General features: G+C 26.1%; 1 protein-coding gene across 1 annotated transcript; it reads right to left on the bottom strand.

The window, feature by feature from the left end:
* Positions 1–758: 758 nt before the first annotated feature.
* LOC129980629 (proteasomal ubiquitin receptor ADRM1-A-like) lies at positions 759–9,870 on the bottom strand. The gene is made up of 8 exons (XM_056091012.1): positions 9,539–9,870; positions 9,283–9,399; positions 7,476–7,701; positions 6,484–6,780; positions 5,168–5,206; positions 4,314–4,477; positions 3,789–3,891; positions 759–1,005 (listed from the first exon to the last, which is right to left on the bottom strand). The coding sequence occupies exons 1-8, from the start codon at positions 9,740–9,742 to the stop codon at positions 899–901; spliced, it is 1,257 nt and encodes a 418-aa protein (XP_055946987.1). The 5' UTR covers positions 9,743–9,870; the 3' UTR covers positions 759–898.
* Positions 9,871–11,106: the final 1,236 nt, after the last annotated feature.

Raw genomic sequence — 11,106 nt, 5'->3', positions numbered from 1 at the left:
CCTTTCCTAGTTTTGTATTTACAACTTTGAAGAAACTACCTCTTACTCTTATGTCGATAAGGAAAATCATAAAAGTCCTGATAAAGTTGGCAGTTTTTTTTAACAAATATTTCACATGAAGTTGAACTCCACTTCTGCAATGATCATTGAGAATAGAATAAAAATAAAACAATATTGCAATTTTTATTAGTTCTTCTCTTAACAGGAATATATTTGAAAATTTGAATTTTCTCTCACCATTGAGAAAATCAGGAATTTTGATAACCTAACCATATAATAATAGCATCTTAGATGCATGATTTTTATTACTAAAGAAAGAAAAATGAGATGGTTACCTTTTACAAACACAGATTCATCTGTATAAACAATTATGTAGGCATTTTTAATTTTTTGCTTCTGATATGAAAGTAAAAATGGCTTTTTGATTGAATTGGTCATTATACCAATCCAGTCAAAAAGCTCCATTTTAAAGACTTGCTGAAAGTTTTAAATCATAGGTTTATTTAATAGAAGCAGTAGTGCTTTACTGCTCAGTATTTTAAATACTAACAGATAAATAAATCGTGCCTCCACTCCTCAAACAAGGACAGTATGATTTAAAACTTTTGCGATACTTCTTTATTAAAGGAAAAAATTACACTTTTGTAATTAAATTTCTTATTTTGAGATTGCATTTTCAACAAATTTTTGTATGTTGCACCATATTCTATTAATGAAATAAAAACAAACTACAATTTTTTTTTTATCAGGAAATCAAACGCAATCAAATCCATTTTATTTAGTACTACAGTTATATCTAAAGAATTTTACTCAGATCAGTGAAAACAGGACACTTTTACATAATTCCAAATAATAATGAAAAGTCAAAAGCCAAGCCATTTTTTAAATGTATATATTTTTAATCTAAAGCCATGTCTTCATCTTTGTCTTGATCCTTCTTATCTTTACTACTTTCAGATGGATTCTCTTTAGAACTTTGCAAGGCTCTCACAAAAGCATCCATATCTGTGTAAAAGAATATGATAACACATTAAATCTTAAAAATATAAAACTATAAATTTTTGCAAATTATAACATAATATCAGAGTTCATCCTAACTTCTTAAAAAAAGTGATTGAATTATATATAATTAAAAAATGCTTAATATCTCACCCAAAGAAATTTTCAAAATACTTTAAGGATTTCTCTCTTATTCTGGTGGTTTTTAGAAAATTAATATATGCAACTTATTTTAAGATCTGGATAAAAACCTGTACATATGAATTTTCTGGCCAGAAAATCATAAGTATTGGGTATTCAATCTTCTTTTTGATGTAAAAGACATTTCAAACTTCAAGTATTTTATTTGAGATAATATTTCACGAAACTAAGAAATCTAATATGTTTCACTTTTGAAAACATTTAGTGAATTTTTTTGAAGCTTGAAGCATTCTGCTATTGATGAAACCATGTTTCATAGTAATCATTTTCAATTTCGGCTAATTTCTGTGTTTAGCTTTTCAGTGTAACTGCAAAATTAAAATGTTTATTACATTACAAAAATAGACAATTTTAGCTTTTATTTCTATATCAATAATTAGCTCTTTTAAGGAACATTTATTATAATTCCTGAAAGACTCCTTATTTCCTATCTTGAATATTTTTACAATAAAGATTCAACTTTATCCAAGAATAATTTCCAATCAAGCAAGAAATCTCATATCTTACATATTTCAGGGGAAAAAGTAGTCACAATTCCCACAGATATAAAAGAAAATCATAGAAGGGTACATATCGAAGTTTTAGAGACAAGTGAAACAGTGGTCAAAGCATGACTCAGTATCCTGACTTAATAATTTTAATGAATTAATATCACTTCCCATTTTTCAATAACATTATTCTGAAAGATGCATTGAATATTCTAAATCTAAAATATACTCCAGTAAGATTCATTCTGAGATGAAATATATCTATAGAATATTTTTTTAGACTGCACTCAAAATACAACCTTGAAGAGGAAGGAATAACCTAAAAGAATTGTTTTAGCAGAAAATATTTTTTTGTGGAACAACAGGAGATGCTCATATGATATTGGTACTTCCAGTCAAAATGATGATTAAAATTTTATAATTAAGTTTCATAATCTTCTGCAAATTATACAATATTTCTGTCTAATTTCTTCAAACCTGTTTTTTTCAATTCCTACTATTAGTTCACACTCTCCCTATATATATTGTTCAAATTTTCAATTGTTAATAAATACTTTTTATTCATCCACTCAAGTTCAAATATATTTCTTAAAACTTGTAGTGGGTGACACTTGATGTTAATACAGTTTTTTTTTTCAAATATTAATTAAATTTGTCCAGTAATTTCTATTTGGTGGCCAAGTTCTGAGATTACTGACATGACACCCAATCATAAATAATATAAGAAAATAAGTAGGAACTGACTTAAATTTTTTTTATATATATTACTTGTTACTATGCAAGTTGCTAATTTTAAGAATATGCTTTGGGATCTGGATTATTTACAGATGTAACAAAATAATACAAATACCCATGAAAAAAAGACATGGTCTATTTCAAAAAAAAAAACAAAACTAAATTGGCACTTACACCTGGTACCTAGTAATTATGAATGATAAAATATCAGTCGCATGAAATCAGTCATAAGTGTTACATGCATCTAACATACTCTCTGAAAAACTCAATAACGATTGACTTGTCAGAATTTGAAAAAGACATGATTGTTAGAATGTGGTACACTGGTTACTTGGTAATGGAAACAGACAAATATTTGAAGTGAGCAAGGAGCACTATATCAGCCATTTACAACATATAAGAAATGTGTTAATAGACATCTGCAAAGCATAATGCTGATCTAAAAATAAAGTTTACTAAGTAGGATAAAAAAGTGTTGACTTGCACAGTGTCTTGACAGAGGAAGTAATTTTTATTCCAAAGAGCGTCCAAGATAAAGAGTCATCTCTATAACCTTATTTCAGTAAAAATTGTCCAAAGGGAACTTTATGCTTCGAACATTTATGAAAGAATTGCTATTTTTAAACCACTGGTAACATCACAACATGCTTTTCAGTGACCCAATGAGGTAAAGCACAAAGAAACCAAACTCTGCAACAAGTCAGCTGATTTGATGAATCAACCTTCATCATATTTCAGACAAATGGACACATTTATGTGTGGAGAATGCCAACAGAAACATTTTCTCCTGACTGCCTCTTGTTGACTGTAAAGCATGTAGGTGGTACCCTCATGGTATGCAGAGTGATATCTTGTCATGTTCCATTACTTTACATGGGAAGGTTACAGCTGTTCACTATGTCAATATTCTGAGGATCAGGTACATCCTTTTCTTCTTCAAGGTGCATCCATTATACCTCAAGAATTGCCCACTTTATCAAGAAGATAACAATTCTATTGACGAAATCATCTAAAACTGGTTTGAGAAGCATGAGGAGAAAATAGAGAGAGCATCTTGCATGACACTCTGTAATCGATTCCTTTACCACCTATGCTTTCAGATTTTGAGACTGCTCTTCAAGAAAAGTAGCTTCATATTCCATTAAATATTGTCCATGTCACATACAATCTGTAATTATGTTAAAGGTTGGTCTAAGCCCTATTAATAAAGTTTTTCTCTTATTTCATTGTATTTGTATTGTTTTGCCACCCATCTGTAAATAGCAAAATACCTCTTAAAGTCAATTTTGAATTACTTTATTAATATTAATAAATACTCCTTTCACATTGGACACATAATTTAATTTCATAATAAAATGCACTTACCACCAGAGTTTGCTGCATTTACTACATCACTTGACATACCAAATTGTTGCATCAATGGGCCTAATTGTCCAGATTGCAAAGCAGCACTAAACATTCCAAGAGCCTAAGAAACACAAAATATTTATATTAAAAAGTGTATTTTTTTAAAATACCTATGAACTTAGAGACAGCTTTTTTCATCATTCTGCAAGTTATTTAGAAAATATTAATACACATATGATGTATCATCTATTCAATTTATGTCTGATATGAAATTTGAGCATCTAAGATTTTACATGAATATGCTGTAAAAAGTACGATTTTCTTTTCAAACAGTTCGATTTTCTTAATACCATAAACATTTACAACAAAAATCATTACAAATGCTAATAAGAATAAATATTTATGTAAGAATGTAGCAGCTATTATAGTTTTTGGTTAGAATTTAACATAATTCAAAATAAAAGTATAATACAATGACAAAATTCAATAAATAGAATGTTAATAAATACAATATAAATATTGTGACGATTTTTTTTTTTTAACCTGTTGAAATTGAGGAGATTGCACAGTAGACCGAAGCTGGTCGCTAGGTACTGGAGTGGCACTTTCTGAGGATTGTGGGAGAAGACTTCTTACTCTCTCCATTAATTCTTGATTGTTGAAAAGAGGTTGTAAAGCTTCAGCAGTTATAGCAGATGATAAGTCAACTAAATGAAAAAGACAAAGTTAGCACCAAGAATAATTTATTACTTCATATAATTAAATTAATTGTAAAGATGAAATAAAGTTGATTTTGGCTGTTATACATGTTATATAATGCTACATTACTAAAAAATTTGTTTGAATTATTTCAAAACAATTAAATTTAAGAAAGGAAATTAAACTTATGGGAATCTGAAAAAATTTATCTCGGTGATAATTTTGCCAAGGTGATGACAAAACTTGATAGTGCTTGCTCTCTCACAATAAATAATCTCAATACTTTTAAATTAATTTCTAATTAGAACTCATTATTTTCTAAAAAAAGAATAAATAATGGGTTTACTAATAAAAAAAATTCAATTTAGGAAAATGTTAAAAGATTTTTTTCTTTAAATTTTGTTTCAAGAAATTACTGAGTAAATACAAGAAACTAACATTTCTTAAAAGAAGATTGTTATAAAATTTAACCATTTATAATAAATTTTTAAAAATATATACACAAATTAATAGACATTATATTATATATATTAAATGCTGCCCATGGTTCTTACTTTCAATTACTTTCAAAACAAATTTAATTTCAGAAATTGGCATTTCTCAAAAGTGAAATATTTAAGGAGTATTAGTAACAACTAAAATTTCAACAAATACATTAAATAAAACTTTTAAAAATTTCAAATCAAATTAAAACTTACCTGATGGCTTTTGGGCTTGATTTTCACCTTGTGGAGGTACTAAAAGAAAATTTATAAATAAAATTTGGGTAGGTTAAATTTTAATAAACTAGTATTTATATGTTTTTAGAATGAAAAAATGTTAGATAAGCTTGTTCATAAATATATTAAAAACTGCAAATAGTTTCAATTGAATTATGAAAATTCTAATTAAAGTGCAATAGATTCGGTTTCATGGGTTTTCTTTTAAAAATATCAATCTTTATATTATTAAATTAGAATGAAATTTTTCAGTTTCTTTTCTTTTTGTCAAAGGACTTTCTTAAGATATACTAAACATTTTTAATATGTTTCATTTAAAGTAATGATTTATTTTCATTTAGTGACATTTTGAAACCAAATTCAAGTATTATTTGGTTGATTTAAAAAAATAAAAAGCATTAAAGATAAAGGTATAGATATATGTGAACATAATTTTGCAAATGCATGGCAAAAAAAAAAAAAAAAAACCCTTCTGAAATTGTAACTTTGATTTACTTCATCTGGGACATAATTTGTACAAAGAAAAAGCCATGATAAAAAAACATCCTTTTACATCACAATACAAACGCAGCCACAGAATGTTTTACTGGGAATTTGCTGGAATATTTAGAAAACAGAACTTTAGGTATCTTTGAAAAACTTGGACAGGTATTGGGGATTTTTATAATTTTGCTCACGGTATAGAAAAACAAAGAAATTTTTTTTTTTAGAGCATGTGTTAGCAATAATGAAATAAAAAGTGGGATTTGGATAAGGAAATAAGAAAAAATTTTAGAATAAAAATATATAAGCTCATAAAATTTAGGAAATTATTTGATTTAAATTGAATTAAAAATTTAAAAAAATGTAACATGATTATGTATTATATGAATAGGAAGATGCCAAAAACAATGATAGTATTAAGCAAAACTGTTTTATTTAATTGTTATTACAGATAATACTGTAAAATTTAATTTCAAAACTTTTAAAAATATCTTATACATTTTATAAAATTTCATATCTAATTTTGTTATTTGAAATATATATTAAAAAAAACTGCAAGATTAAAATCTGATAACCATTCATCATGAATTTGTCCTCTTAAGTATTTATAAGCAAAAGAGAAATTTTTTTAAGGAAGAGAAGGATATAAAAAGGTAAGTTCATCTAATTATTATTATAGTATAAAATAGGTATATTCAACACAAATTTAACAAAATACATAAAACAACACAAATTTAAGTTTCTATTTAATAAATTGCTCTTTTATCATCAATTAAAAAAATAACAGTATGCTGAAGAAAATATGATCTTACAAGTAAGTCCAGACAAAATATTTTGCAAGTCACTCAGTTGAATTGAAGAACTTGAAGTAGTTGAAGCAGAAGCAGAAGCCGAAGCAGAAGCAGGAGCAGGAGTAGGAGTAGGAGTAGGAGTTGCAGCAGTTGATTGGCTAGTTGTAGTTGTGCTAGTTGTAGTTCTTGAAGGCTGAGTCGTTTCTACAATACTATGTGTTGACTCTGAGCTTGATGATGCCGACTGACCACTAGAAGGTCTACTGGCACCAAGAAGACTACTCAGGCTTGACATCTGCCCTATTCCTCCAACACCTCCTGATAAAATATGTAAAATATTATTATTTTGCATAATCACTATTTCTTTCTTGAGGTTAGAACATAAACCTGAAAATAACTCATAGGTTTAAATTAAACCAACGTAAAGAACAAAATAATAAGTAGCAGTTCCAAAAAATAATATTACAGATCCTGCATATGACGCTTTAAATTTAAAAACATTATTTTATGAAGTTTCTTTTTGATGCTTTTATATAGATATTAATGTATTTACTTGAAAATAATTCAAAAATTCAATCAGAATTTTCAAGCACTAGGAAGAAGAAATATTTTATTTTTTAATTAAAACAACATAAATTATGAGTCCTTTTGAAATCATTCTCATATATATTTTCATCAGTAACTCTCAATGATAAGCTAAATAGTAAATTTTTTAAAAAATAGAAAATGAGAACTAGTAATGTTATTAAAAAGATTTATTTCAAAAAATATGCATTAGAAGAATCAAAACAGCTAATAGAGCAATATAGGAAAATACCAGTTCCTTATAGAAACCATTATGATATAATCAAAAACATAATTGATTTTGAAAGGCATGATATCTATTTGAAATTCATCATATTACTTTTAAACCTTGTAATGCGATATATTTTTTTTGATATCACAAGATTGCATGAGGATTTTGGTGGTCTTTACCTAAATTAAGATAGCATATGGTGAAAAAGCTTTCTTACCCAATAACTGAATCAATTGTGACTGACTCATATTGTTGAGAAGATTTTGCAGATCTCCATCTCCCAAAGTGCTCAATTCAGATTGCAGCCCTCCACCACTTTGAGAAGGCGTTGAAGAACCACCAAGAGAACCACTAGTTCCACTTCGTGCAGATCCAACTGGAGGATTATTCAGATACTGATTGACTTTACAACAAAATTCATTATCCCGATCAGTTTTAGGTTCCTAAAATAAATGAATACTTCAATTTATTACACATAATATTTATACATGATGATTTAAAACTTTCACAGTAAAAAAGATTAATATAAAAATTTAAACTCTGCATAGCATTCTGAAAAACTTTCAAATATCAATACATTATATAATATACTATGTTCTTAGATGGTATGATTAATAAAAATAGGCTCTAAAATGTAAAGCATATTTTTTTTTAAACAATTCAAAAAGATGATAACAAATTTTATAATGCTGAAAGTTGAAAATCTTTCTTTTATGGTAAAGAAACATTAAATTTATTTTTATAGTTGGAGCAATTTAAATAAAAATAACCTTTAAAATTATATAAATATATTTCAAAATTAACAGTTTTATTTGTGTATAATTTAATTCATTTAAAGAAAAATTTTACAGAAAATAGTCTTGCAATTCCACTGTAAAAATTGAAAATCTGTCAACTTAACTGAATATAAAAAATATATATTATGCAAGAGAGCAATTAATATTAAATCAGGCTTACAATAATATAAACTAAATAATTTATATCATAATATTTTATGAGTAACAAAAGCACAAATTCATGAGAAATATTAAAATTTTAGAAGGAGAAATTAAACTTTATGAGCAATATATATGAGCAATATATCAAAAGAACAACTAAGTTATTTTTCACTTAAACAGAAACAAAAAAATAATTTAAATCTTATACAAAGACTTTGTACAAAAATTTTAAATGTAAAAACATGAATAATTAAATGCAAACATAATGAATTAATTTGGACTATTTATATCAAGAAATCTATATTGCTGAAAAGTTCTTCTCACAGTTATTCTGGTTGCACTCAATTGAATAATAGGCTACACTCAAAGATCACTACAAGCAGTTTGAATAAAATGCAAAATAATTTTTATTTATTTATCTATAGAATTTGTTGCTTGCCTTTACATAATACGATGAAAGATACTAACACCATTTAAAATATAACACACAAAGTTAAATATGATATAACTATTGAAGTAAAATGTAATCTAAAAATTGTAATAAAGAATTCATATATTTGGATATAATTATTTAATATGCATAAAATTTACTTTAATCTGAAAGCCCTTGAACATAAATATAATTAAAGAAAAAATATATAAACAATTTAGTGCATTATGAAGTTTAAAGAGCAAAAATTATAAGTTTCTTAAAGTATTAATTAAATTTTGCTTTTTAAATTAATTTATATCAATCATTTTTAAGAAAATGAATAAAGAGTGTTTAGGATTCTTTTACAATTATAAATGCAGATTAACAAAATTTTATACAAAAAGAAATATTAATTTACAGAAAAGTGAAGTAAGTTCAAACTAGTATTAAATTTTAATTCAGAATATAATAAATGTATGTAAATTAAATTTAAATGGGTAAAATGTAAATAGAAAAAGAATATTTTACAAATTAGTTCTTACTGATAGAACATCACATACTGTATAAACATACAGTTACATACTGATACATTTACAAGATAAATTATTGCATATAATATTTTTTTTATCCGATAACCAATGCACTAATACATACATCAAAAATTAAAATGGTACCTGAAGCCAATAAAAACATCTTCTGGAAGATGATTTGAATTTTAGAACAAAGACTCTTCCAGTTGTGCATTCTGGAACTCTCTTGAAAACAACATCATCCGGAAATATGATTAGATCCTGTTAAAACACATAATTATTCTTTATTAAAACAAGGCAACAGTTACTTCAAACGAACAACTCTCATTACTACGTCCATCATGCACAAATTTACTGTCAAATAAATAATTTAAGAAAAGTTTTAAAAAATTACACTCACATCTTCTACAATACCAGTCGTACGATCTTTCCAGCAAAAATGCATCAAAGAATCATCTGTTTGATAAACAAAAACTAGACCTTTTCTTTTGTCAGCACTTACTATCATATTCTTCATAGTCATTTTACCTGCTCTAAATTCCACCAAGTATTTATTCTGAGATTGAGAAGACGATGCTCCTCCAAAAAGAAATGAGCGGGTCATTTTTTTTGTGTTGTTCAAATGGATTTTTATAAATAATATCAATAATTCAAATACTAAACAAAATTCGAAGTAGAACAAAATGATTACAAGATGACAATGCAGGCTTTTTGAAATACAACAATCAATTCAGAGTCACAACAGTTAGTTTAACCGTGAATCGAGAGCTTACATCGAAGAGTAAGGCCAAGCAGGTAGTAACGCAATTAAGCAAGTATTTGTAGCACTACATTTGGGTAATATATCCCTTGAGGTTGCACATTTTTCATATAAATTGAAGCAAACTAACATGTTATTCATGTCAGATTTTAGATTAATATCTTCAGGAAGTATAGATGCTTATTAAAGTAAAATGTACTATATACCTTTCTTATAAGCACAAGATATTGCACGTTATCTTAATAATGTATTTCGATACTTTGAATACCAGATAATATGATGAAGATTCCCTAGTACCGCATATATATATATATATATATATATATATATATATATATATATATATATATATATATATATATATATATATATATATATATATATATATATATATATACACAATACTATATTGAATAATATTAAACAATATTCGTGTTATTGTTGAATATAATATAAAAGGATATCGCAAGAAAAAAAAATACAACATATAGTGCTACATGGGTCATAGCGAGAGTGTTGTTGGGTATTTTGTATTAATAAGATGCTTAAATTTAGGAATAGTTTCGACTATAATTTATAATCAACGCCAACTAAATGGCGTTACAATGATAAAAACAAATCGATTTTGTCATTTTATTTTTTAAAGAAATGTAGTGATGTCCTTTTTCTCACGCCCAGTAGCTAACTATATTGAATAATATTGTAAAATTTGAAAAATATATATATATTTAATACGCAATACTGAAATAATGTAAAATTTAAGATCGTTAATAGGTTCCGACATTGTGAAATAAACTTTTTTCGATATTCAACAAATTAATCCCCAATATTATAGATTTTTTCAAAATTAGTACTGATTACTTATTAAAATAATATTATATATATATATATATATATATATATATATATATATATATATATATATAATATTTTAATTCTAATTTCAATTTAATTAATTTCCAAGATTTTATCTAAATTTAGCCCATAGTAACTTCATTCTAAAAATATTTTCTTATTTCATGATCTAATTCCACTATTGGTTTCATTAATTTTTCTGTAATAAATAATGCGCCATCAGAACTACGTTTCAAATGAAAGCGATACTTTGGTACCCTTGAAAAGGTGTCAAAGGTCACCACGTGTATTGAATTGGTGCATGGTCAGAAATCCTATATTATATAAGACTAGTGATTATTTGTTCGTATATA

This window comes from Argiope bruennichi, chromosome 1, assembly GCF_947563725.1.
Source record: "Argiope bruennichi chromosome 1, qqArgBrue1.1, whole genome shotgun sequence".
Taxonomy (NCBI): domain Eukaryota; kingdom Metazoa; phylum Arthropoda; class Arachnida; order Araneae; family Araneidae; genus Argiope; species Argiope bruennichi.
The sequence above is the reverse complement of the archived record's forward strand: the minus strand, read 5'-3'. Positions and strand labels throughout refer to the sequence as shown.

Excerpts from the sequence above, each read along its gene's own strand:
- LOC129980629 (XM_056091012.1), bottom strand. The coding sequence starts at position 9,742 with ATGACCCGCTCATTTCTTTTTGGAGGAGCATCGTCTTCTCAATCTCAG. Across the intron at positions 9,400-9,538 it reads CGACTGGTATTGTAGAAGAT|GATCTAATCATATTTCCGGA; the intron begins GTGAGTGTAATT and ends GTGTTTTAACAG. Across the intron at positions 3,892-4,313 it reads AATCTCCTCAATTTCAACAG|GCTCTTGGAATGTTTAGTGC; the intron begins GTTAAAAAAAAA and ends TGTGTTTCTTAG.